Here is a 26,397-nt window from a genome sequence, read left to right on the forward strand (position 1 = left end):
AAGGAAGTATTTCTTCACACAGCGCACAATCAACCTGTGGAACTCCTTGCCAGAGGACATTGTGGTGTGGAGTTCATAAGCTCACATACAGGACATTGTGAAGGCCAAGACCATAACAAGTATCAGGGGGTAGCCGTGTTAATCTCTATCCACAAAAACAACAAGGAGTCCGGTGGCACCTTAAAGACTAACAGATTGATCTGAGCATAAGCTTTTGTGGGTAAAAACCCCACTTCTTCAGGGGCATCTGAAGAAGTGGGGTTTTTACCCATGAAGGCTTGTGCTCAGATAAATCAGTTTGTCTTTAGGACCATAACAGGGTTCAAAAAAGAAGGAGATAAGTTCATGGAGGACAGGTCCATCAGTGGCTATTAGCCAGGATGGGCAGGGATGGTGTCCTGAGCCTCTGTTTGCCAGAAGCTGGGAATGGTGGCAGGGGATGGATCACTGGATGATTCCCGGTTCTGTTCACTCCCTCTGGGGCACCTGGCCCTGGCCACTGTCGGCAGACAGGACACTGGGCTGGACGGACCTTGGGTCTGACCCAGTCTGGCGGCTCGCCTGTGTGTGTATCTAATGCCGATGAAGGGCCCTGGGTTCAAGTCCTGACGTCTCCCACCCTCTTTCTCCACAGGCCAGCTGAGCTGCCCTCCTGCCGCCCCCTCCCCCCGGCTCAACCCCGAGCCTTAGGACCCATCCCGGCACCTGACCGGCTGGGGCGGCTGAGGACCCCCCCCCCCCGACTCACTGCCCGGGGGCCACTCGTCGGTAGCAAGGGCCAGTCCCCGCCGCGTTTGAGCCGGGGGGGGGATGATCCCAAACCCGCCCCCAGGGAAAGGGAGGCACTTGCGGACTTCCCGATGCTGATGCGTCCCTGAGCTCAGCGCTGGCGGGGGGGGGGGGGGGGAGAGGTACAAAGCTCGTCTCCCTCCCAGCCTGGGGCACTTCCTCCTCGGCTCCTCCGGCCGGCCAGGGGCGCCGAGCTGCCGGGCGGGCGGCGGGGGGCTGCTTTCCCCGGATCGGGACCGTCGGACCCCAGCCCACATGGCGCCCCCGGAGCCAGGTGAGCGCCCCCTCCCGTCGGTTCTTCCTGCCGGACAGCTCCGGGCTCCCCCCCCCCGCCCCCCATTCCCCGGGCCCCATCTGCCCCCCGGCCCGCTGGGGTCCCTTTCCCCCCAGCTCTCCAGGCTGGGCGCTGCGCTCCCCGGCTGCTTCCCCGTCTCCCCACAGCCCCCGGCAGACCAGAGCCAGCACAGCCGGGACTCCGGGGCTTCAGAGCCGGAGGGGAAATCCCCTGCAGCCCATCCCCTCGGGGCCAGGGCAGGGGCCTTCCCTGCAGTCTGGGCCCCGGGGTTTGGGGGCCGGACTCCCACCCATGGGCCCTGTCTGGGAAGAGGCTCTCCGCCTCCCCTGGCCCGGAGCATCACCCCCAACCCCCCGCTAGGAGCCCCTGGCAGCCAGGAAACGTGGTGTCCAAGGGGGATGGGGCTCAGGGACCAGCCATGGGGCAAACGGGATCGGACATGGGGGTGAAGGGAAGCCCTGCCAAGGGCTCCCTTTGATGGCATGACCCACTGGCTGCCAACCGGCCTGGGGGCCCCGGCGCGCTGCTCTCGGTTCCCCTTCGATCCCTCCTCCCCGTTCGGTGCCAGCTGCAGGGACAGGGATGCAGACAGTGTGGGCAGGGCATGCCACCAACCTCTCTCTTCAGTTCCCCTTCCAAGGGAAACACCAGTGAACTTTCTTCCCCTCTGCTGAGCAGCTGTTCGCACCCATCCCCTCCCTAGATCTTCACCTCAGCCTCTCTCCAGCTGCCCTCCAGGCCCTGCTTCCCACCCCCTCGCCTCCTTTGCCCCCTCCTCCTTCCTTTGACCCTCTGTTAACTGGGGCCTGGACCAAACCCCGCTGGAGTCTCTACGAGACTTTCCAGGATCCAGGCCTGATCCCCCGCCAGCAACACCCCACTCAAAACTAGTACAAAACCCGAAGGAAATCAAACAAGCCCAACTGCTGGCTGCTCTAATATGCCATTTGCTGCCCACCGCTCTGATCAGTCCCTTCCCCGCTCCTACCCCCCGGGACAGACTGTCTATTTAGACTGTTAGCTCTTTGGGGCAGAGACTGGCTGTCACGCTGCATCTGTGCAGCACCCAATGCCACAGGGCCCTGATCTGGGTACTCATCGAGTGCCTTAAAGGATTAATGGGCTGATTAAAACATGCACAGATGAATTCTCAGACACAGGATTGCAAGCGTTGCCAGACTGTTGCCAGACTGTCCCACGTCCCACTAGCCCGGTATCCTGTCTCGGGCAGTGGCTGGCCCTGGCTGCTCCAGAGGAAAGCGTTAGAAGCCTGCAATAGCCGATGTTGGATAATAGGAAGAGACCAGGTCAGGACCTGGAGAGGGCAGTTTAATAACCCTCCCAGAGCTTTTCTTAGCATGATCACTCTGGATCTTCTTGTTAGCCACACATATATCCAGCCCCTTTACAAAATCTTGCTAAGTTCTTGACCTCAATTGCTTCTTGTGGCAATGAGTTCCGCAGTCTAATTCCCTTTGTTGGACAGAGTTGTTTCCTCTGACCGGTTTTGAACTTTTTTCAGAGTAACAGCCGTGTTAGTCTGTATTCGCAAAAAGAAAAGGAGGACTTGTGGCACCTTAGAGACTAACCAACTTATCTGAGCATAAGCTTTCGTGAGCTACATCCGATGAAGTGAGCTGTAGCTCACGAAAGCTTATGCTCAAACAAAATAGTTTTGAACTTGACACCTTTTGAAATACCAGACGCTGTCCTGGTATCCCCAAAGCGCTGAGTGGCACTTTCAATCTTGGTGGGGGCTGCCAGATAACCACCACTTCCTGGCAACAGGCCCAGTCCGATGGTGGGGAGAAGGGGATCCCGCTCCCATGGGAATGCAGCAGGGGAAAAGCCAGAACTTTGCAGATCCTTGTAAAGAAAATTCTACTCAGCCCATCTGTATATGTGTAATGGCAGCCAAATCACTTAACAGTGTGAGCCCCCGTTCCCCATCTGTGAAATGGGAGTAATGGTCCTTCCTTTGTCTTATCTCTTACTGTGAGCTCTTCAGCTGGGACTGTCTCTTGCCATGTGCATGTACAGCGCCTAGCATGGTGGGCTGTGATCCTGGCTGGGACCTCTTAATGCTATGGGAATATAAACAATAACAATTCCCCAAGTCCTATGCGGGCCGGCTGGGCCCTTCCTCTGGGATTAATGGATTCGGTCCTTTTAAAGCCGATTTTAACAAACTCCGTGTAGCCCCGAGAATCTCTCTGCTCCATTAAAGAGAAACCCAGAGCCAGGCAGCTCCTCCCCCTTCTGCACTATCGGGGTCCCCATAGGGCTGCCAGTCAGAGGAAGGGTGGGAGAAGGGCTAGCTGGGTGGGGAGGGGGGTGAAAGGGAGGAATACACAAGAGGAGCCGGGGGTGGGTTCTCAGCCCTATTCGTTCCCTGCCAGCCCCTGGGATAGGTGTCCCTGGTCTGGAGAGGTGGCAGGGAGTAACCCTGCTCCAAACCAGGTGCACATACGGGGACTAACTGTAAAAGGCATAAGAACATAAGAACGGCCAGACTGGGTCAGACCAAAGGGCCATCCAGCCCAGTATCTTGTCTGCCGACAGTGGCCAAGACCAGGTGCCCCAGAGGGAGTGAACCTAACAAGTAATGATCAAGTGATCTCTCTCCTGCCATCCATCTCCACCCTCTGACAAACAGAGGCTAGGGACACCATTCCTTACCCATCCTGGCTAATAGCCATTAATGGACTTAACCTCCATGAATTTATCCAGTTCTCTTTTAAACCCTGTTATAGTCCTAGCCTTCACAACCTCAGGCAAGGAGTTTCACAGGTTGATTGTGCGCTGAGTGAAGAAGAACTTCCTTTTATTTGTTTTAAGCCTGCTGCCCGTTAATTTCACTTGGTGGCCCCTAGTTCTTATATTATGGGAACAAGTAAATAACTTTTCCTTATTCCCTTTCTCCACACCACTCATGAGTTTATAGACCTCTATCACATCCCCCCTTAGTCTCCTCTTTTCCAAGCTGAAAAGTCCTAGCCTCTTTAATCTCTCCTCCTATGGGACCCGTTCCAAACCCCTAATCATTTTAGTTGCCCTTTTCAGAACCTTTTCTAATGCCAGCATATCTTCTTTGAGATGAGGGGACCACATCTGTATGCACTATTCAAGATATGGGCGTACCATGGATTTATATAAGGGGGAGGTCCTGGATGACTGGAAAAAGGCTAATGTAGTGCCCATCTTTAAAAAAGGGAAGAAGGAGGATCCGGGGAACTACAAGCCAGTCAGCCTCACCTCAGTCCCTGGAAAAATCATGAAGCAGGTCCTCAAGGAATCAATTCTGAAGCACTTAGAGGAGAGGAAAGTGATCAGGAACAGTCAGCATGGATTCACCAAGGGCAAGTCATGCCTGACCAACCTGATTGCCTTCTCTGATGAGATAACTGGCTCTGTGGATGAAGGGAAAGCAGTGGATGTGTTATTCCTTGCCTTTAGCAAAGCTTTTGACACGGTCTCCCACAGTATTCTTGCCAGCAAGTTAAAGAAGTATGGGCTGGATGAATGCACTATAAGATGGGTAGAAAGCTGGCTAGATCATCGGGCTCAATGGGTAGTGATCAATGGCTCCATGTCTAGTTGGCAGCCGGTATCAAGCGGAGTGCCCCAAGGGTCGGTCCTGGGGCAATATCTTCATTAATGTTCAATATCTTCATAAATGATCTGGAGGATGGTTTGGATTGCACCCTCAGCAAGTTTGCAGATGACACTAAACTGGGAGGAGTGGTAGATACACTGGAGGGGAGGGATAGGATACAGAGGGCCCTAGACAAATTGGAGGATTGGGCCAAAAGAAATCTGATGAGGTTCAACAAGGACAAGTGCAGAGTCCTGCACTTAGGACGGAAGAATCCCATGCACCACTACAGACTAGGGACAGAGGGGCTAGGCAGCAGTTCTGCAGAAAAGGGCCTAGGGGTTACAGTGGACGAGAAGCTGGATATGAGTCAACAGTGTGCCCTTGTTGCCAAGGAGGCTAACGGCATTTTGGGCTGTATAAGTAGGGGCACTGCCAGCAGATCGAGGGACGTGATCGTCCCCCTCTATTCGACATTGGTGAGGACTCATCTGGAGTACTGTGTCCAGTTTTGGGCCCCACACTACAAGAAGGATGTGGAAAAAATGGAAAGAGTCCAGCGGAGGGCGACAAAAATGATTAGGGGGCTGGAGCATGTGACTTATGAGGAGAGGCTGAGGGAACTGGGGATGTTTAGTCTTCAGAAGAGAAGAATGAGGGAGGATTTGATAGCTGCTTTCAACTACCTGAAAGGGGGTTCCAAAGAGGATGGCTCTAGACTGTTCTCAGTGGTGGCAGATGACAGAACAAGGAGCAATGGTCTCAAGTTGCAGTGGGGGAGGTCTAGATTGGATATTAAGAAAAACTATTTCACTAGGAGGGTGGTGAAGCACTGGAATGGGTTATCTGGGGAGGTGGTGGGATCTCCTTCCTTCAAAGTTTTTAAGGCCCGGCTTGACAAAGCCCTGGCTGGGATAATTTAGTTGGGGACTGGTCCTGCTTTGAGCAGGGGGTTGGACTAGATGACCTCCTGAGGTCCCTTCCAACCGTGATATTCTATGATTCTAAGGGCAATAAGATATTCTCCGTCTTATTCTCTATCCCTTTTGTAATGATTCCTAACATCCCGTTTGCTTTTTTGACTGCCGCTGCACACTGCGTGGATTTCTTCAGAGAACTATCCACGATGACTCCAAGATCTCTTTCCTGATTACTTGTAGCTAAATTAGCCCCCATCATATTGTATGTATTGTTGGGGTTATTTTTTCCAATGTGCATTACTTGACATTTATCCACATTAAATTTCATTTGCCATTTTGTTGCCCAATCACTTAGTTTTGTGAGATCTTTTTGAAGTTCTTCACGGTCTGCTTTGGTCTTAACTATCTTGAGCAGTTTAGTATTGGCTGCAAACTTTGCCACCTCGCTGTTTACCCCTTTCTCCAGCTCATTTATGAATAGGTTGAATAGGACTGACCCTTAGGGAACACCACTAGTTACCCCTCTGCATTCTGAAAATTTACCATTTATTCCTACCCTTTGTTCCCTGTCTTTTAACCAGTTCTCAGTCCATGAAAGGACCTTCCCTCTTATCCCATGACAACTTAATTTACATAAGAGCCTTTGGTGAGGGGCCTTGTCAAAGGCTTTCTGGAAATCTAAGAACACTATGTCCACTGGATCCCCCTTGTCCACATGTTTGTTGACCCCCTCAAAGAACTCTAATCAATTAGTAAGACATGATCTCCCTTTGCAGAAACCATGTTGACTTTTGTGCAACAATTTATGCTCTTCTATGTGTCTGACAATTTTATTCTTTACTATTGTTTCAACTAATTTGCCCGATACTGACGTTAGACTTACCGGTCTGTAATTGCCAGGATCACCTCTAGAGCCCTTCTTAAATATTGGCGTAACATTAGCTATCTTCCAGTCATTGGGTACAGTAGCTGATTTAAAGGACAGGTTACAAACCATAGTTAACAGTTCCGCAATCTCACATTGGAGTTCTTTCAGAACTCGTGGGCGAATGCCATCGGGTCCCGGTGACTTGGTACTGTTCAGTTTCTCAATTAATTCCAAAACCTCCTCTAGTGACACTTCAGTCTGTGACAATTCCTCAGATTTGTCACCTACAAAAGACGGCTCAGGTTTGGGAAACTCCCTCACATCCTCAGCCGTGAAGACTGAAGCAAAGAATTCATTTAGTTTCTCGGCGTTGCCTTTATCGTCTTTACGTGCTCCTTTTGTATTGCGATCGTCCAGGGGCCCCACTGGTTGTTTAGCAGGCTTCCTGCTTCTGATGTACTTAAAAAACATTTTTTTGAGCCTTATGGCTTGTTCCTAGGGAGTTCCCTGAAGGAGCCCCCTGGTGCAAGCCCCTAGTTCCCTCTGGCACAGAGAGAGTCCCCAACCCCTGCTGTACCCCCGGGTTGATGCTAGTGGGCCCCACATGAGCCGACACCAGAGTGAGTCAGCCACAGTAGCTCTGCCTGCCTGGACCAGCCTTCTGCGGCTGGACATCAGGAGCCGGTTATTGGTTACCAAGGTGACGGAATAGCAATGTACTGATTTCTCCTTGCCCTGGCACCCCTGGGAAGCTGCTGGAAGTTGAGGCGCAAGATACAGGTAGGGGGACCCAGAGGTGCCTGCAGTCATATGCACGTTACCCCCAATGCGTTTGCATCCCATTGGCGGGGGTGCCATGGAGGGGGCAGGGCTGCTCAGAGTGGGGGGCGAAAGGAGCAGTTTGCCCCGGGCTGCCTATTTGAGAAGGACCCCAAACCGATGTGATCCAGCATGCGGGATCACATTGTGCTCCCCTGCCAGGCCAAACCTGAGGGCGCTGTGACCCCACGCACCAGGTCACGACGCCCAGCACGGGGAGCTGGGCCCAGCCCCACAGCGGAGGAGCCGAGCCACAGCTGCGGGGTGAGTGCAGTTGTCCATATCAGGTGAGAGGATTTCTGGGGGCACCCTCCAATATTTCAGGGTGGGGATGGGGGGGGCAAGTTATGCCTTCCCCGGAGGATGCTGGAGCGAAATGGACATGTTCGTTGATTTTCCTTTGGTTTGGCTTCCCCAGGCAGCAGGAGGTCCCAGCAGCGGAATCAGAGGGGCCAGAACTACAGCACAATGGGACCCCCAGAATCGCAGCCACGCCGGGATCAGACGTACCTGGATGAGAAGATCGCCATCCCGGATGTGGGAGGGGTAGGTCCCACCAATGTCTCGGCACGGAGGACTGATCTCCCCACTGCCACAAGCATAGCAGGCACTTGAAGTGGGGAGGCAGACTGGGCCAGTCCATAGGGCACCAGGCTGGTCATCAGGATGCCTGGGTTCTATTTTATTGTGGGCCAGTCACAGCCCGGCTCCAGGCCTCAGTTTCCCCTACTGTACACAGGGGCTCATGCTGTTGGCTTTCTTTGCTGCAGTGCTCTGAGATCTCTGGATGAACAGCTCCTCGTGGAAGTGCTGAGCTCTGTAACAGTGAGGTAGAGCTGGCCTGGTCACTAATAATAATCATCTGCACTTCTTCAATAGCGTTTTTTACCTCTCAACACTGCATGGCGAGTGGCATTATCCTCACTTTACAGATGGGGAAACTGAGGCACAGCGCTCTGCGGTCACCGGCCCAAGGTCACCCAGCAAGTCAAAAGCAGGACTAGCCCCTAGGTCTCCTGCTGCCTGCATTGACGCATTTGCCATTAGAACACACCGCCTCCCCTCGCTGGTTTTCCCATGGTCCCTCCGCTGTGTCCCCACTGACATCCACGGACCCCAAAGCCCCTCTGCAGTGGGTGAGTGGGGGTTTCCGGGCACAGGGGATACCAGGGCAGCCTATTGGCCTGTGATTCCCGTCTGAGCCGAGCCACCAGGGCTTTTCTCCAACACCAGAAAGGCGAAATAGAAGAAGTTTCATTCTGGTTCTTCCAAGCGGGATGCTAGTGAGAACAGACCCACGCAGTGTTTTTGCTACATACCCATGAGAGGCTGCACTGGGATGGTGACCTGCAGTGCTGAGAACTGGGGCAAGGGTGGCTCTTGTTCTGGGTTTTTAAAAGGAAGGGAGCTCTTGGCATTACAAATTCAGGCTTTGTGGCTTCACTGTATTTCCGGGGAGCCCGGCGCACCAGCGGGATTGGGACAGCGCACACCGTGCAGAAGTGAAACCCGCTTAGCTGGGAGGGGAAGTGAGTCTTGTTCAGACTGTTTAGTGCTCTGTTTTCTTTGAACTCAAATGCCTTGAGGATGGTTAGGAGAAAGGCTGTCCATGTGAAAGGCTTAACAGCCTAGCCTCTTTCAGGTAAGGCCTCCCGCTGCATGTCTCTGGGTTTCCAAAGAATTTGCCGTCAAAATGCAGGGAAGACAGGAGCTGACATGCCTGGTATTTTCTGTGGTTAAAAAAATAAGCAGAAAAAAACATTTAAAAAAATCTCTTTCAAGCTTTTGTCATCCATCATCAGTGGGCCTGTCCCAATATTCTCCCTTTGCCGATCACCGTTACAAACCCCAGCCAGGGACTGGAGCTGGGCTCAACATGCAGAATGTGAATGGGGACTAAGATCCTGGTTTCAACCTCTGCAAAGCAAAGTGGGGGTTGAATCCTGGGTTTGCTGGCTTGGCCCATCTCTGGGGGAGCTTATGGCTCAGGGCCTGGAGGTGGGCTGACCTCTCAGGCAGGGGCTCCAATCCCGGCCAGGGTGGTGGTCAGGGAGAGTTCTCCCCGAGTCCTGGCACGGCACCCATCACCAGGTGCTGCTGTCCGGGGTGACATGAGCTGAGGGGCGAGGGGGGTTCACACCAGTTCCTAGTGGCTAAGTTTCCAAATCTCAGGGGGAATTAACCAGCCTCCTAATGGGCGCCGACTTTCTTCTCTCCTCCGGGGGGGTGCTTTCACTCCTCCGCTTTGCCCCGAGGCCTTGTCCCCGCTCCGCACCAACCCCACGGCCCCACCCCCACTCCACCTCTTCCTGTCCCCCGCCCCGCCCCACCCCAGGCCCCACCCTCACTCCACCTCTTCCTGCCCCCACTCCGCACCACCCCCACGGCCCCACCCCCACTCCACCTCTTCCTGCCCCCGCTCCGCCCCCCCAGACCTCACCCCCACTCCACCTCTTCCTGCCCCCCCGCTCCGCCCCACCCCACCCCAGGCCCCACCTTCACTCCACCTCTTCCTGCCCCCGCTCCGCACCACCCCCACGGCCCCACCCCCACTCCACCTCTTTCTGCCTCCAGTCCGCCCCAGGCCCCACCCTCACTCCACCTCTTTCTGCCCCACTCCGCCCCCTCCCCCACTGCCCTACCCTCACTCACCTCTTCCTGCCCCCCACTCCGCCCCCCCAGACCCCACCCCCACTCCACCTCTTCCTGCCCCCGCCGCGCACCACCCCCACTGCCCCACCCCCCCTCCACCTCTTTCTGCCCCCAGTACGCCCCACCTCAGGCCCCACCCTCACTCCACTTCTTCCCGCCCCCGCTCCGCCCCCCCAGGCCCCACCCTCACTCCACCTCTTCCTGTCCCTGCTCCCCCCCCCACAGGCTCCACCCTGACTCCACCTCTTCCCACTCCCGCTCCGCCCCCTCCCCCCAGTGCCTGCTGCCTGCCGCTGAACAGCTGATCTGCGGATGCCTGGTGGGTGCTGAGCACCCACTATTCTTTCCCATGGGTGCTCCAGCCCCGGAGCACCCATGGAGTCAGCACCTATGAGCCTCCTGGCTGGCAGGCCCAGCAGAGAGGACCAGGACCAAATGGGCCCTGGGCAGTGATCTCCTGTCTCCCGCTAGACAGAGTTTGCCCCTGCAAGGTGGAGGGGAGCCTGCCCCATTGCCATGCTAGACGGCACTGACGTATCCTATCAGCCCAGTGGGGGCTGAGGCTGGGATGGGGAGTAACTCTCTGTGGGGGGGACCTGGGGTTTTCCCATCAGACCCCTTAGTCTTGTCCCACTCCCTGCACCCCACAGCCCACTGAGCATGGCAGTAGGGTGGGCTCCTGTGTCTTTATGGGAGAGCCAGCCCCCATGGCCATCGCTCAGCTCTGCTTGAGTGCCCAGTGGGCACCAGAGGCAGGTACCAGGGGGTCGCTGGGGAGAGCTTAGCCGTGGCAGTTGACTCAGGGCAGCTGCCTCTCCTGCCCTCTGACGGGGGTGGGGGCATGTGTCCAGGGGCCGATCTCCCCTTGGTGCCAAGAGTTGGGGCTGCCTTTGCCTAGAGACCGTAGTGCTGATGGCCTGGACACAGCCAGGCTGGTCCAATCCCCACCCTCTGGTCGGGGATAGAGACCCTCTGGCCCGCACCATTTCATAAATCAGAGAAAGTGAGAGACACGAGACCAGAGAGATGCTGACCTCAGCCAAGGACAGCGCTGCCAGGGTTAAGAAAGAGGAACTGGGAGCCAGGAGGTGAGGGGGCAGGCCCTTCCTGCGCTAGAAGGGACGGAAGGAACTCAAGGGTCGGGGAAAAGGAAGCAGGGGTTGATGTGACACATGGGGGCCACACACAGGCCTGGCCTCCACCCTGCTCAGGCTGTGAAAAATGTCACGCCCTGTGTGACATCCTTAGTTCGCCCTAACCCCCCTTGCGGGCACAGCTTGGGCAATGGAAGAATTAATCCGTCAGCCAAGCTGCTGTAACACGGACCGCCCCACAGACACCACCGAGCGGCAGTGGGGATCGAACCCCCGGTCGCCAGTCCCCAAAGCAAAAGGCCCTGCCAGCTGAGTTAGAGGAGCGGCTACACGGCTGCGCGTATGATGGTGCATTGGGAACAGAACCTGTCTGATGCCGGGCGTGGGGCTCACACTGGTCACGGCAACCCCCACAGGCCAGCTCCGGCAGCGGGCTATTCAGGGACGGCTCTGAGGCCAATTCCCTTGGCCAAAGCCCCAGGTGCGGTGCAGGGAGGGTTGTGGGACCAGTGGCTGGGGTGGGGGATGTGGCAGGATGCTGCCCTCAGGTGTCACTCAACAGGCCTGCGTATCCCATCATTCCACGCCTGCCCCTCCCCAGCCCCGCCACCCCAGCCTGGTCTCTTCCTCTGCACTTCGAGCTGCGGAGATCTGGGCACATGCGGCTTTGCAAAGTGCCCGTTGCCCAGCGTGGCACATGCCGGCGCATTCCAACCCTGCCGTCGGGGCGCCTAGAGGGATTGGCCCTTCGGAGCCGTGCCTCCCCTATGCCGAGCAGTGGGGAAGCCAGGACAAGGGGCTCATGATGGCTGCTTCCCCTCTGCCCTAACCCCCGATGCAACTTTCCCTTCACAGCCCGGCTTCAGCTTCCGGAAGCTGTGGGCTTTCACCGGCCCTGGGTTCCTCATGAGCATTGCCTTTCTGGACCCGGGGAACATCGAGTCAGACCTGCAGTGTGGGGCCGTCGCTGGGTTCAAGGTGAGCGGGGGGGGGGGGGCGTTCCCCAGTGACACCCGTGCCGGCCTCAGCCAGGAAGAGCAGCCTTGTGTAATGCTCCTCCGAGATGGCTCCCGGCCACTAACAGCACCAGGCCGGGTCATGGCGGGCGGCCGGGAGAGCATCCTCCATTGGCTGCCTGCAGGCACCGGGCTCCCAGCACGGCTCACGGGGTAGGGGATGTGCCAGGCTGGCGGATGGGCCAAGCTTGCCATACCATAGGCACCACGTGTCTGGCGTCTGTCAGTACCACCCTGGGGCTCCCAGCGCCTTGGGACAGGTCTGTACCGCGCCTTGCACTACGGGGCCATGATCCCAGGTCTGGGGTTTGCAGGCTGTACCACAATAGCCCCCCAGCAAGCACCGATCATTAAGGTAACGAGGTAGCAGGTGTATGCCGCACACCCAGCCGCCCCACACAACTGAGGCCACAGCCCCAGCTCCCCCCTCTCCGCTCACGCTGGCTCTGGTGTGGGTTCCCTGGGGTCTGGCTCTACTGCGGTGGGTTCAAAGTCCTGTCTGGGGTATGGAGGGGACCTTCCCGGACCCCTAGGCCAGAGGTTCTCAACATTTTTCTTTCTTAACCCCCTGCTCCCCCCCCCCAGGCATGCTATAAAAACTCCACGGCCCCCCTGTGCCCCAATAACTAGTTTTCTGCATACACAAGCCGGGGCCGGTGTTAGAGGGTAGCAAGCAGGGCAGTTGCCTGGGGCCCCACGCTACAGGGGTCCCCACAAAGCCACATTGCTCAGGCTTCGGCTTCAGCCCCAGGCAGTGGGGCTGCGGCTTTCTGCCCTGGGCCCCAGCGAGTCTAACGCTGGCCCTGCTTGGCGGCCCCCCTGAAACCTGCTCGAGGCCCCCTAGGGGGGCCTGGACCCCTGGTTGAGAAGCACTGGGCCAGGCTATCCCTCGCTGACCCAGAGTCATTCAGCCTGCAGGCAGTGGGCCTGCCCCAGTGAAGTCAATGGGAGTTTTACCACCGACTCCCCTGGGGACAGGACCAGGGCTGGTGTGTTTAGGTGAAGCCGCCGGCGCTTTGCTGGGTCTGTAGCTTCTGTCTCCCGATCTCTCCTGGGCTGGGCTGGCTCCTGGAGCCCCTGCTGAGAGGCTCTGCGCGTGCCCGCTCTGCCCTCCAACAGCCTGCCCCTCCATTGCTCTAGCTGCTGTGGGTGCTGCTCTGGGCCACCATCCTGGGGCTGCTGTGCCAGCGGCTGGCTATCAGGCTGGGTGTCGTCACGGGAATGGACCTGGGCGAGGTCTGCTATCAGTACTACCCAAAGGTGAGTGCCGAGGCCCCGGGTGGGCGCCGCGGGTCGCAGCCGGAAGCCTCACCCCGCAGGGGCGGATGGCGGGGAGCTTTGGCCACTGAGGTCCGGAGAGCAGCGAGCCCGGGCTGGGCTGCAGGGAGAGCCCCCAGGCTGCTGACATTGGCCCGGGCATGCTGGCCGGCGAGACAGGAGTTCAGCGAGCCCAGGAGGAGGCTGCAGCCATTTGTCTGGGTTCCTCTGGCCTCGGTCGCCAGCCCCGCAGCTCAGATTCATGCCCGGCTTTGCAGCATCAAATGGCTGCGTTGGGTTTTTCAACCCTTGGGTGGATTTGGGGTCACTGGAAAGGGTGGGGCTGGTGGGATTGGACACAACCAGCTACAGTGCAGGACGGTGCTTTACAAACACACACACACTCTGTGTGGGCTCTGGTGATGCCCCTCAGTCCCGACCCACAGCCCCCTGCTAGCCCAGCCCGTTCAATGAACGTGGGGATCATTCCCTAGAGAATTCTACAAACTTTAAGGTCACACTGAGCCCATAAGACATGTGGCTAGAGAGAATCCTAATTAACCCCGGGCAAACAGCCCTGGGGCTCTGAGACGCAGAGCGAGCCCACGCCAGGTTCTTCCCGAGGGGAGGGCTGACCAGAGTGTGGGGTTAGCGTCAAGTGGAGTATATGGTTACCTCGCTAAGCTCCCGGGTAGCTCAAATGAACGGCAGGAGCAGACAAGCCCTTTAGGAAGCGGGAGGCTGTTCCCCCATCAGAGCTCTCTGCAATCGGGGTGAGGAATCCAACCGTATATTATACCCCAGAGGAGAGGGAGGTTATCATGAGGCCTCACCAGTGACTTTTTAATGATCCCCAAACCCCCAGAAAATCAGACCTGACCCACCCCTCCTACTCTCACTACTTGTAGCAAAAGAGCAGCCAGCTGCAAGGAGAACTGTGGGCTTGTGGTTAGAGCAGCAGACTTGCAATCAGGACTCCTGGGTTCTGTTCACAGCTCTGGGCAGGGGTCTAGTAGGGGAGACTGGGACTGGGGACTTCTGGGTCTATTGTCACCTCGGAGGGGGCAGGTGTGTTGTTAGAACTGGGAGCCAGGACTCCTGGGTTCTATTCCCAGCTCTATGCATGGCACGGGGCATGTCTCTGTGCCTCAGTTTCCCAATCTGTAACATGGGGGTAGTAACATGGGTCACATGGGGGTTGCAAGGTTTGATAAAGTGCTCTGAGGTCCCTGGCTATGTGAAGCCCCAGCCTGGAGTCCGAGCCGGCCAGCTGGGGTTCCTGACTGTGCCATTGGCCCTGTTTGCTGCAGGTACCGCGCGTGCTGCTCTGGATCATGATCGAGATCGCCATCATTGGTTCCGACATGCAGGAGGTGATCGGGACGGCCATTGCTTTCAGCCTCCTCTCGGCCGGACGGTAACACCCACAATTACTCCTGGGTGCTAGGGAAGCCGGGCCTAGAACCCCAGGGACCTGAACTAAAAGAGCACTCCCTGAGCTTTCAGCAGTAGTGAGTCCCTTATCCTCTCTGTGGGTGACATCACAGGTACAAACCAAGCCAGCTTGTTACACGATCCCTGTAGCATGCCGGATCCTCATGTTAGCAGCGCTGATTCCTAACCCCAGGGACCAAATGCAGGACCAGCTGGTTCTAAGAGAGGCAGGATTAGCTAGATATCTCAGAGCTGGGCTTTGCCTGCTTTCCTCACCCGCATGCTTGCACGGGGAGACTCCAGCTCTAGGCTCAGGCAGTCCTGGGCCTTCTCCTGAGACTGCCTGTGGTTTTTAGGCTGGGTTTAGAAGCAGGACCCAGAGACAGATTTTAGTTGCTGTCAAACCAGGCTGCCTTCCAGCCAGATCCCTCCAAAGCTGCGTAGCCCTGTTACCCAAAGTCCTGAGCCCCCTGGGCTCCATCGCTGGCCAGGTGTGAATCAGGATGGGGTGTGCTTCTAAAGATCCACCCTAGCGCCAACGGGAGTGAATTCAGGAAAGTCCTGTGGCCTACAGGACGTCAGACTAGATGGTCACAACGGCCCCTTCTGGCCTGAGGCTCTACGAAGCCAGCGTCCCTCTGCAACCTGCTCTTAACGCCGGAGCTCCGGGGCTTGGATTTAGCCCAGCGCGTCGCGCTCCCTGAATGCTGGTGCACCGGAGACAGAGTCACTCAGCAAGCGAAAGCGCAGCTCAGCTTTTCCCAAGCAGAGACGAACCCTCCCCGCACCTTCCTCTAGCAACGGGGCTGCTTGTCCAGCACGAGACGGCGTCAGGAATGACCCTCCCCTGCCTTCGTCATAGCAGTAACCTCTGATTTCCCCCCCCCGCAGCATCCCCCTGTGGGGCGGAGTCCTCATCACCATCATCGACACCCTCGTTTTCCTCTTCCTGGATAAATACGGTAAGTTCTTGGTACCCCGGGCTGGGGGCCGGGGGCTGCGGGTGCCACCTACCCAGTTTAGATGGAGGGTGTTTGGTTAGGAAGCTGCAGAACAAGGAGGCTTTTCCCAGGCTGGTCCATTCCATGCTCCCTTTCCCAGTGCGAAGCTGCCTCCTCTCTTGGCTACCAATCTGCCCAGCTTGCTGCTCTCTGTAGCCCTGGCCTCTCCTGGGACTTCTTAAAAATCAACTCAACACTTAACAAAATACTCAGCTCCCCGCCGCGCTCCCTGCCAGGGGGGTGGCTTCGTCTCCTCCGTGGCGTCAACCCAGCCAGGACCCAAGTCAGAGGGCGGCAACTTCTCGGCAGGATGGAAGGGAGACACAGGTGGCCCGGTGAGATCTGCACCGTGGGGGCTGCCGGCAGTGAGGGAGCCAGGGGGCGGAGAGAGGTGGGTCTGACACAGTGTGGCCCATGTTGGGAACCACGGGCCTGCATCACACAGGCTATGATGGATCATGCTGCAAGGGGAACTGACGGGCTGGAGGGAGGTTACTAGAGGACAGTCTAGGGACCAATCTGATTTTAATTAATGACCTTGGCCCAAAAAGTGGGAGTGGGCTAATAACATTTGCAGATGACACAAAGTCGGGTGGTATTGTCAGTACGAAGGGGACCAGAATATCATACAGGAAGATCTGAACCAGCTTGAAAACTGGAGTAATAGAAATGAGATGAAATTTAACAGTGCAAAGTGCCAGGCTGTGCACTTAGGAACTAACAACAGTAATTTGTGCTATAAGCGGGGGAGGTATCAGTTGGACGTGACCGAGGCACAGAAAGACCTGGGTGTATTGGTCAGTCACAGCATGACTGTGAGCTGCCAATGTGATGAGGCTGTGAAAAGGCTAATGCCATCCTAGGCGAGGTATTTCCAGTAGACACAGGGAAGGGTTAGTACCATTATACAAGGCACTGGTGAGACTCATCTGGAATACTGTGTGCAGTTCTGGGCTCCCGTGTTTAAGAAAGATGACTTCAAACGGGAACAGGTACAGAGCAAGGCTTTTAGGGTGATCGGAGGAATGGAAAATCTGCTTTTTGAGAGGAGACTAAAAGAACTCAGCTTGTTTAGCCTGACCAAGCGAAGGCTGAGGGGAGAGATGATCTATCTCTATAAATAAGTCAGAGGGATAAATAACAGGGAGGGAGAGGAGTTATTTAACTTAAGTGTGAATGTGGACACAAGAACACCTGGATATAAACTGGCCATCAATAAGCTTTGGCTTGAAATTGGAGGAAGGTTTGTAACCAAGGTTTGTTCCAGGTTCTGGAACAGCCTCCCAAGGGGAGCAGTGGGGGCAAAAATACTAATTGGCTTCAAGACTGAGCGTGATAAGTGTACGGAGGGGCTGGGATGATGACACTGCCTACAATGGCAGGTAGCCGATCTTCGACTGCTACCAGCAAGTATCCCCAACAGCCGGGGATGGGACACCGGATGGGGAGGGCCCTGAGTCACTACAGAGAATTCTGTCCCAGGGGTCTGGCTGCTGGGTCTTGCCCACATGCTCAGGGTCTGACTGATCGCCAGATTTGGGGTTGGGAAGGAAATTCCCCCCAGGTCAGATTGGCAGAGACCCTGGGGGGGGTTCGCCTTCCCCTGCAGCATGGGGCCAGGGTCACTCGCTGGTGTGAACTAGAGCAAAGGGTGGATTCTCTGTCACTCGAAGTCTTTGGGCCATGCTGTAAGGACTCAGTAACTCAGCCAGAGCTCCGGGGTCTGTTACAGGGGTGGGTGGGCAAGGTTCTGCGGCCTGCGAGGTGCAGGTCAGACGAGATGCTCATGATGGTCCCTTCCAGCCTCAGACTCTCCGAGTTTGTGAGATTGTCCCCAAGCCAAACGTGCGGCCTGGTCCCAGGGGCTGGGTTTGAGCTGCCTGTCTGAGCCCGGCTGCAGTGTGGAGCTCCCCTGTTCTCCATTTCCCCTCCAGGTCTCCGGAAGCTGGAAGCCTTTTTCGGTCTCCTGATCACTATCATGGCAGTGACCTTTGGCTACGAGGTAAAGAGACATTTCCCCGCTCCTTTGTGCTTAGCGCTGCCTTACCCAGCCCTTGCGTACGGGCAGAGGAGGAACGGCACTGAGTTCTCACCACAGAACTGCCTCGGGCCACGACCACAGGCTGAGAATCCACAGAGGCCACCTGTGGCCGAGGGGGAACAGGAAGATCCGACTGGAAGGTGCCTCCTGAGTCCAGTCCCCTGCTATCACAGGCAACCCCATCAGCTAATCCCGCTCACAGGTTTCTCACGCTCCCTCTTAAACCTGGTTAGGCTACTTGCCCTTGTGCTCAGCGAGCGTGCCGCGGTGGGGATCCAAGCTGCCCGTGTTACGGAGGGGCCACTTGGGCAGCCCTTATCTGGTCTCACAGACCCGTCTGGCCAAAGAGAAATCTCAGTGCACTGGGCACGGCTGGAGCCTGCTCTGGGAAGCGCTGGGGTGGGGGGAGCAGACGGGCGCGTCTTTCCTCTTGCCCGGGCTCCTCCACAGGCCTGCTCCCAAACATAGCAGCTACCAGCCCCTCAGTGCAGGACTTAGCTATTTTTATAGGGGTGCATCAGCTGCAATCCCTTCCTTGGACCGGGGTCCTTGCTTGTCTCACAAGCTAAGCAGGGGGATGCCTGATCACTATTTGGATGGGAAACATCCCCTCCAGGGAGAACGAACTGGCAGCCGGTGCTTTTCCTTGGAAGGGTGCTGGGAGGTGCTGCCTTTCGGCTGCTTGCGATCATTAGAGACCGTGGACTTTGGGGTGTCGGCCCTGGCTAGGGCGTGTCGAAGTGCTTTGCCCCCCACGGCGCAGGGTGGGGATTCTTGTGGTCGTGTGCTGTGACCTCGTCGGGCCCGGCGGGGACTCCATGGAGCTGGGGAGGGGGACTGCCCCAACGGGAGCTGTTCAGGGGATTGCTCGCTCACTGGCTCTTTGCCTGGCCGGCCAGCGTTAGCATTGCCGGCAAGGGCAGAGTGGGTCGTGGAGCCGGAGTTAGGCTCACTGGAGCTGTTCTGTGGGAGACCTGGCACGGGCAGCATCAGCAGTGCCCCCGTGGGAACCTCACCTCAGCCTGCCCGTGAGGTGCCACCGAGCGCAGCGGGTCCCTGGTGTCCGTGCAGGACCCGGCTGCAGCCCGCTCTCCCCTCCTCTGTCCCCAGTACGTGGTGGTACGGCCTGTCCAGACGGAGGTGCTGAAGGGCATATTCTTCCCCTACTGCCGCGGCTGCGGACGGGAGGAGCTGCTGCAGGCCGTGGGCATCGTGGGCGCGATCATCATGCCACACAACATCTATCTCCACTCCTCCCTGGTCAAGGTCAGGGCTCAGGGGTGGGCGCCTGTCCCTGCAATGGATGCCAATCAATGGTCCTCCCCCTTCGTCCTGGGGGGTGCTTCTGTGGCCCTCAGGGGGTCTGGTGTGCGCACCATGGAGTCACAGCCATCAGCAGCATTAGGAGGCCATGGGTGCAATACCTTGACCTGCCAGAGGGGGGCGCTGTAGCACTCCCTGCCCCTGCTACAGCTGGGGTGGGGATGCAGCGGGGCAGGAGAGCGAAGCGTGGGACTGGGAGGCCACAGGGTGGATACTCAGGAGGTGGGAGAGTGGGTGGGACTGGGGGCAGTGCCCTGGGAACAGGAGACAGATGCTTGGCTCCTCCGCCCCGTTGGGTGGGGGCATCAAGCCCCAGGCTGCGCCCCACACCATGTCCCATGATAGTCCCATGAGCCATCTGAGCATGCCCTCCCCGCCATGGGCTCAGAGCTCCCCAGGGGGCCCATAGCCCTGTCCCAGGCTGCTGAGCCCGGCTTCCCCCTGCCCCGGCCTAGCCCCCTGCTGTGTGCCCCTGCCCAGACCCGCGAGGTGACGCGCTCCGAGCGGCAGGCGGTGAGTGAGGCCAACAAGTACTTCCTGATCGAGTCCTGCATCGCCCTCTTCGTCTCCTTCCTCATCAACCTCTTCGTCATGGGCGTCTTCGGCCAGGCCTTCTACCACCGCACCAACCAGGACGTGGTGAGTACCCGTCACCAGGGGGCGGGGGGGGCCTTCTCCCCTACTCAAGGCCCCCGGTCCCACCACCATCTCTGCTGAGCCGCCGCCAACCCCGGGCTTCTGTCTCAATGCCCTGCCCTGCGAGAGGCTGTGTGATCATCCTCGGCTGAGTTTAAAGCTTATTGCCCCACCAGAGCCCCTAGCGACTACAAGCACCAGCTGCCTTGGGGACTAGAACTCTCGACCTTCCGCGCTAAAAAGCCAGGCCGCTACCCCAGGAGCCAACGGGGCAACTCCCCCCCCCCATTTTCCAGCCACTAGGGGGAGCTGTTACCTGTCGGACTCATGGCGTGCACTAGAGGGCAGCAGGGAGCACACCCACCCTGCAGCGATGGGGGCCACCCGCCCCCGGGATCTGACAGGCACTCTTGCAGGTGGGGCTGGTCCCGCCGTGGGGGCATGGCCGTCACACGCTTGGCCCCGGGCAGCCTTAAGGGCAGGGATGCGGGGAGGCGTGGTCAGCTGATTGCTCAGCCCGCTGTAGGGCCGGCCTGCTCCTGCCCCCTGCCAGTGCCTCCCCCTTGCCCCCACCCCAGCGAGGTCATTTGCCAGGCAGCCTCCTGACCGGTGACCCCGTGCCCCGTGTGTTTCAGTACAACGTTTGTGCCAACAGCAGCGTCAGCCAGTACGCCCCTATCTTCCCCAGGAACAACGAGACGGTCTCCGTGGACATCTACCAAGGGGTGAGTCGGGGGCACAGACACCCCCCTGCCCCGGGAGCTGGGGCTGGGCTGCTGGGGAGGGGGCACGTGGGGCTCAGTGGCACAGGAAAAGCCTTAGCCCCATGGGCGAGGCGGAGGGTTTGCCCATTCTGGTCTCCCAGGGCAGGCTCTTTGTCTGGCAGCACCCCCTGCACCGGCCTCAGCCTTCAGGTGCCCACAATCCTCTCCCAGGTCCCTGCTGGAGTCATCAGGGTCCTTTCTGTTTCCCCCACCCCTTACACACCCACACACTCAGACCCCACCCCGCCCATCACGCCCAGAGCCTGCCACCTCCCCTCCAGCTGAGAGCCGGACCAAGGGGTTACAGCTGAGCAGCCTCCCGCTCCCCCGACCTGCCAGCCTGGGGTAGGAGAGGCCGGGAGCAGATCCCGCCCCCCCAACCCCACAGGGGAGGGCTTGGGGTTCCTCTTTGGACCGTGCTAACACGGGCTCCACTCTGTCCCCCTTCAGGGCGTCATTCTGGGCTGTTACTTCGGCGCTGTTGCTCTCTATATCTGGGCCATCGGGATTCTGGCAGCGGGGCAGAGTTCCACCATGACCGGGACCTACGCCGGGCAGTTTGTCATGGAGGTGAGAGATGGGAGTTGATACTGGCTGGGGGGGAAACAGCGCTTCCCCAGAGGCCCATTGGCTTCTGCACAATTTACGCTTCGGTTTGTGTAATGGTGTTTCCAGCCCTTATTGCTGCAAAGAGAAACGTGCAGCTGTGACCCTGCTGCCTGCCTGAGTCTGCAGAGAGCCTGCGTCCAATCACGGCACCGAGCCAGGTGTGAACTGCCCCCTTCTCCCCAGTGGGGTGTTGACTCTGGAGTCTAATGACACCAACAACCGCACCGTTTAACTATTTCACTGCTGAGCCTCTTACCAGAAACATCTGGCTGCTCTGGGAGCTTGGGTGGAGCTAGAGTAAATGCCCCCATGCCTGCCGGCTCGCTGTCCCCGAAAGGAAGCAGATTGGAAGCACTGGCTGGAAGTGGGGTCTGTCTCTCTCCCCCTAATCCAGGCATTTATACCAGACTCCTCAGCTTGGTGCCGGGTGCCTGGCACAGCTCCACTGGGGAAAAACCACTGCGGGGTTATCGGGAGTTTGCTCCATTTCCCCTCAGCCCCTTCCCCAGGACAAGCAGCTGTAAGTGTCTGTAGACTGGCGGGAACGCTAAGGTGCAAAGGTGGGGTGCAAGGAAGACCCTGATCTCTTGCCATTCCCAGGAACTTTCTGCAAATTCCAGTCTGCAGAACTCAGGTTGCCTCCCTAAAACTCCCGCTGCGCTTTCACTTCGAGACATCAGCCCGTCACCCTCCCTCTTCACACCTGGTGGGCTGCGTTGTTGCTCGCTGCTGCGGCGCCCCACCCCAGAGGCAGCATGTTCCCTTCTCCCGGGCGTTGCTGTCCTACCACGAGACTGAAGCGCCCTCTGCGGAGCCCTTGCAAGCCACGATTCTACAGCTTTGCTTAGCTCAGCAGGTCTCACGGAAGGGAGTGGAGGAGGAAACTTTTAACAGCCTCTTTCTGCTGAGTAGCATAAAAATATGACAGCGCGGGGTTCAGCAGGGTTAGACACCCTCTTCTTTTTAATCCTGAGTTACAGGAAGAGGAACAGAATCTGCAGTGACAGCTGCTAGGGGGAGAGTAACAACAACTGGATATGGGGAGACAGCATAGACAACCCATGGAACTCATGGCCACATGCTATTAATAATATTAACCCGGGCAGAGGATTACTGAGGTTAATTTATGGAACTCACTCCCCACTGACATTAATTAGAGAACAGGAATTCCATTTTGTGGCAGATTTTGAGATTTCAGAACTTGATTTCATTCCAATTAGGAACAAACACCGAAAATTTCAAAATTCTCCACCCATCCCCAGGCTATGGAGCGTGCTTTGAAACACGGGTTGGCTCACCCAGTCACTAACCCAGTGTGGACGCGGGCGGCGAGTGGGTGCTTTAACCCACCTTCCCTGGGCGGGGTGACTCCTGCGGGTGGTGAGGAGCCTAGTTAACGTGTGTTTGAACCCCAGCTTTGCTCCTTCTGCAGCGCCGTCCCTCCCCACCAGGGGGCAGGAGCCTTTGGGAAGGGAAGCTCTTTATTTTGTGCTGAGCTCCTGGGGCTGGGGGGGCCAAAGGCAGGGGGTGTCTACTCAGCAGAGGACACTCCAGAGCCGGACGGCCCGATCCTGCAGGGCGGGGTGTGTCCTCCACTTCCGTTGCAGATTCTCGGGAATTAGAGTCTGCAACGGAAGTGGAGGACACGCCCTGCCCTGCAGGATCGGGCCGTCCGGCTCTGGAGTGTCCTCTGGGGGACAAGGGGGGACGGGGGGCTGTATTGATGGTGGGTTCTTAGCACAGGAGTGAGTGCTGGGAGGGTGAACTGAGGTGGTGGGGGTGATGGGGGCTGAAGTGAGGGGGGCCTGAACTGCGCGGGGTTGAGGGGGGAGAGAACTGGTAGGGGACAGGATGATTGGCTGGGCAGGAGACAGGCAGAGGTGGGAAGTCAGAGCTCCTGCAGCCAGGGCCAGAAATCACGGTCTCCAGAGCAGGCAGGAGGTTGTCCCACGCCCACGCCCTGGGGAGGGCTCGGGGGAGCCCAAACGTCAAGACCCTGCTCGGAAAAACGCAGTAGAATTGCTTTGAAAAATCTCATGAGTTTTGGAGCCAATCTCCTGGTTTTTGATCTCTGGACGTTGCCAGTCCGGCCATTGCAGGGGCAGATCAGGCTCCGGGGCCCTCCTCCCCGCCAGTGACCCTGCGGCGTCAGGCGCCCGGTGTCGTTCTCGCTCACTGACGGGGCGTCCCCGTTTGTCCCCTCCCCAGGGGTTCCTGCAGCTGCGCTGGTCCCGCTTCACCCGCGTGCTCTTCACCCGCTCCTTCGCCATCCTCCCCACCGTCTTCGTCGCTGCCTTCAAGGACGTCAGCCACCTGACGGGGATGAACGACCTGCTCAATGTGCTGCAGAGCATCCTGGTGAGAGCCGGGCCTGGACCTTGGGCACAGCGGATTCGGCGGGTGGGGAGGCAAGGGGGGGCCAGACGTGGTAGTGGGGGGTGGGGCGGGGGCAGGTACCTGGGAGCAGAGTCCCCTCCCCTCTCACCCTGACCCGCTGCCTTGCAGCTGCCCTTCGCCGTTCTCCCGGTTCTCACCTTCACCAGCATGCGGCCGCTCATGCAGGAGTTCACCAACGGCGTGTGAGTATCTGGGGTCCCACCTCCCCGCCGGGCTGATGGCTGGGGCGCAGGCAGCCTCCCCGGGGCGCCCAGCGTCCAGATCCCCCCAAATGCTGAAATGAACAAGCAGCAGGACCCCAGAACTTTGGAGGCGTTTGGGGTTCCTCAGGCCCTGGGGGAGGGGCATCCTTCAGCCAGTTGCGTGGCTGGGTTGCGGGGGAGGGTCGCAGGTGGGTGCAGGTGGGCAGGCCGTGCTTGCCATGGGCTCGCCGCGGCCCCCTGGGCCTGGGCCTGCAAGGGCCGGGCTGGCAGCACAGGGCGTGGGAGCTGTGCCCTGGCGCACGGCCCCGCACGGGCAGGCTCAGCCGCGTGTCAGACCCTCCCGCGCCATTGCGCCCCCCTGCACGGGGCCGGAGGCAGGGCGGAGCGGGGCCGGCCCGTGCAGAGTCAGAGAGGTTGGACCCCCACCCAGGCAGCTGTCGGGAGGGGGCCGGGCCGGGCTCACCGGGGCTCTGGTCTCCGCAGCGTCGGGAAGGCGCTGATGATCCTCATCGCCGGGCTGATCTGCGCCATTAACCTCTACTTCGTGGTGATCTACATCCCTACGCTGGGCAGCATGGCCTACTACATCCCCCTGGCCTTCGTGCTGGCCGGCTACGTGGCCTTCACCGCCTACCTGGTAGGGCGGCTGGGAGCGCTTTGCCTGCCCCTGGGCAGCAGGGGGCGGGGCCTGTGCTCTGGGGCTGGGGGGGCCTGTGCTCTGGGGCTGGGGGACCCCGTCCTGGGCTGGGAGGGAGTACTTGGGCGGGGGGTGATTGTGAGCTCTTGGGGGGATCAGGCCCTGGGAGTTCTCTGCCAAGTCCTGCACCTCGTGTCCCTCCCCAGTGACTGACTCCAAAGGGGACCCCACTGCTGGTCAGATAGGGGAACAATGAGGGGGACCCCTCACAGCGCAGCCCCAGTGATCAGAGCGAGATTGGGCAGCCCCTGCCCGCACCCACTGGGTTTTCAGCAGCACCTGCTGTCTGCAGAGGCGGGATAGGGGCTGGTCAGAGACGGGCAGACCCTAGCCTGGGGCGGATCAGAACCAGCTGCCGCATTATCCGACCCCCAGGCCCCAGTCGGTGGTGGGCTTGGTACCAGGCCCTGGTCTCTCTCTGGAGCGTGGCTCAGGGCAGGGGCTCTGATCCCACCGCGCAGGCTGGAATCTGGGGCAGAGAGCGAGTGGGGGTCACAAGGTCCTCTCCCCCCCCTTGCTTCAACACCCCCAGGCTGCTCTGTCCCCCCCAACCCAGCGCTCTGTCCCAATCAGCAGCTCAGTCGCTTTCTCTCTCGCCCCCCGTAGATCTGGACTTGCTGCATTGCACACGGAGCTGACTTTCTGGCCTGGGGACACCACAGCCAGTTCTCCTACGGGCTCCCCTCCACCGACCCGCCTGGCTGGGCAGGGCCCCGGTGACGCGTCGTGCCCCTACCCGCCGGGCATTCGCGCCACAGGCCTGGGCTGCCTCTGGATTTGTCGCCGTCCCAGGCGGGAACGAACCCATCGCCACACAGTCACCGTCACCGGCAGGGCCGGGGTTCAGGGCTGGGCTCCCTGCTACCCCCCCGGACTGACGGACATGCAGCATCCCAGGGCATCTCCCCTTCTCAGCAAGCTCAGGGCGTGGGGGGCAGCGCTGACCAATCAGCACCTTCGCGGGCACCTGTGATCACCCCCCACTGCCACAGCCCCGCTGGTGCTCCCCAATCCTGATCCGCACCCCCTGCTATCCTAGCTCTGGTCCCCTCCTCCCGTCCAGTGCTGCCGGTGCCCCTCAATCCCGACCTGCCCGTGAAATAATGACCCTAAGTTCACACTGATCATGGAGGTAACTCAGCCCCCCGGGGATCCCACTGTGAGTAGCCCTTGCTGGCTGGGGTCCGGGGAATGGGCTGGGAGGGGCCGGAGCTGTGACTGGAGTAAAAGCTGCAGTATCCCGGAAGGAGACTCACGGAGAAGGAGTCCAAGTCCCGGGAAAGTGCCGCTCTGTGAATAAACTTGATTTCAAGGATTTCCTACAGGAGGGTCTGGTCATTGGCTGGTGCAGGCCCCGCAGAGGGAGCAGAAACGAGCCACCCCTGGAACCGAGCCAGCCCCACTGGCCAGCCTGGTCCTCGGTCTGAGCCTCCCTGCAAGAGTCCATTGTCACCCTTCAGGGTCAGCCACAGGTCATAGCCCAGAATAGGAAGATTTTCCGTGTGCCCATCGCCTCCTATCCCAAAGCGCGTCCCAGGGCACCCTGGGATGCAGCCACCTCTGGGGTGGAGGACAACGGGCATAGTGCAGCAATGCTAATCAACAGCAGGGGGGACTTTGGCAAATGCCCTGGGTTGACTGTGGCCAGGCAGAACAGACAAGGGCGTCAGGGTCTCGCCCCTGACAGGTCCCCTCCCCGGAGAGTGCACGGAGCTCAGCGTATCTGCTTGCAATGGAGGAAGGCTGGGTTGGGGCTGCAGGGCTGTGACGCTAGGAATTTCATCCCGGATGTTTGGAGCATGGGGCCGCCCCCTCCAGCCCTGGACTCCCAGGCCCAAAGGGACCCAGCCCTCTTCTCGCTGAGCTGCTGCCGCAGTCAATGGTTACAGTCGCCTGCTAGGGAGTGCACTGGTTAAATTGTGTTTGCTCCTGATTTTGCTGCTTCGTGCCGCGTGAAGGGGCCCTGAAAGGGTTAAAGAAAAGAGCA

General features: G+C 58.7%; 1 protein-coding gene across 4 annotated transcripts; it reads left to right on the plus strand.

Moving 5' to 3' along the window:
• The first annotated feature begins 930 nt into the window (after nucleotides 1-930).
• On the plus strand, nucleotides 931-25,732 carry SLC11A1 (solute carrier family 11 member 1). 4 transcript variants are annotated; one of them, XM_073304949.1, is made up of 15 exons: nucleotides 931-1,063; nucleotides 7,705-7,832; nucleotides 11,888-12,010; nucleotides 13,189-13,308; nucleotides 14,616-14,722; nucleotides 15,631-15,701; nucleotides 17,675-17,742; nucleotides 18,892-19,047; nucleotides 19,585-19,743; nucleotides 20,376-20,465; nucleotides 20,955-21,074; nucleotides 23,322-23,471; nucleotides 23,619-23,692; nucleotides 24,197-24,350; nucleotides 25,017-25,732. In XM_073304949.1, the coding sequence occupies exons 1-15, from the start codon at nucleotides 1,045-1,047 to the stop codon at nucleotides 25,128-25,130; spliced, it is 1,653 nt and encodes a 550-aa protein (XP_073161050.1). In that variant the 5' UTR covers nucleotides 931-1,044; the 3' UTR covers nucleotides 25,131-25,732. The 4 variants fall into 4 exon arrangements, with proteins under 4 accessions (XP_073161050.1, XP_073161052.1, XP_073161053.1 ...); XM_073304950.1 differs by lacking the exon at nucleotides 931-1,063 and adding an exon at nucleotides 7,417-7,573; XM_073304951.1 differs by lacking the exon at nucleotides 25,017-25,732 and having other exon boundaries at nucleotides 20,396-20,465; nucleotides 24,197-24,342.
• The last annotated feature ends 665 nt before the right edge of the window (nucleotides 25,733-26,397 follow it).

This window comes from Lepidochelys kempii, chromosome 11 (assembly GCF_965140265.1).
Source record: "Lepidochelys kempii isolate rLepKem1 chromosome 11, rLepKem1.hap2, whole genome shotgun sequence".
Classification (NCBI taxonomy): Eukaryota; Metazoa; Chordata; order Testudines; family Cheloniidae; genus Lepidochelys; species Lepidochelys kempii.

What these genes read in the sequence shown, in the direction of transcription:
- SLC11A1 (XM_073304949.1), top strand. An exon ending in CCTCTTCCTGGATAAATACG is followed by an intron (nt 15,702 to 17,674) that starts GTAAGTTCTTGG and finishes TTTCCCCTCCAG; the next exon opens with GTCTCCGGAAGCTGGAAGCC. An exon ending in CCGTGGACATCTACCAAGGG is followed by an intron (nt 20,466 to 20,954) that starts GTGAGTCGGGGG and finishes GTCCCCCTTCAG; the next exon opens with GGCGTCATTCTGGGCTGTTA.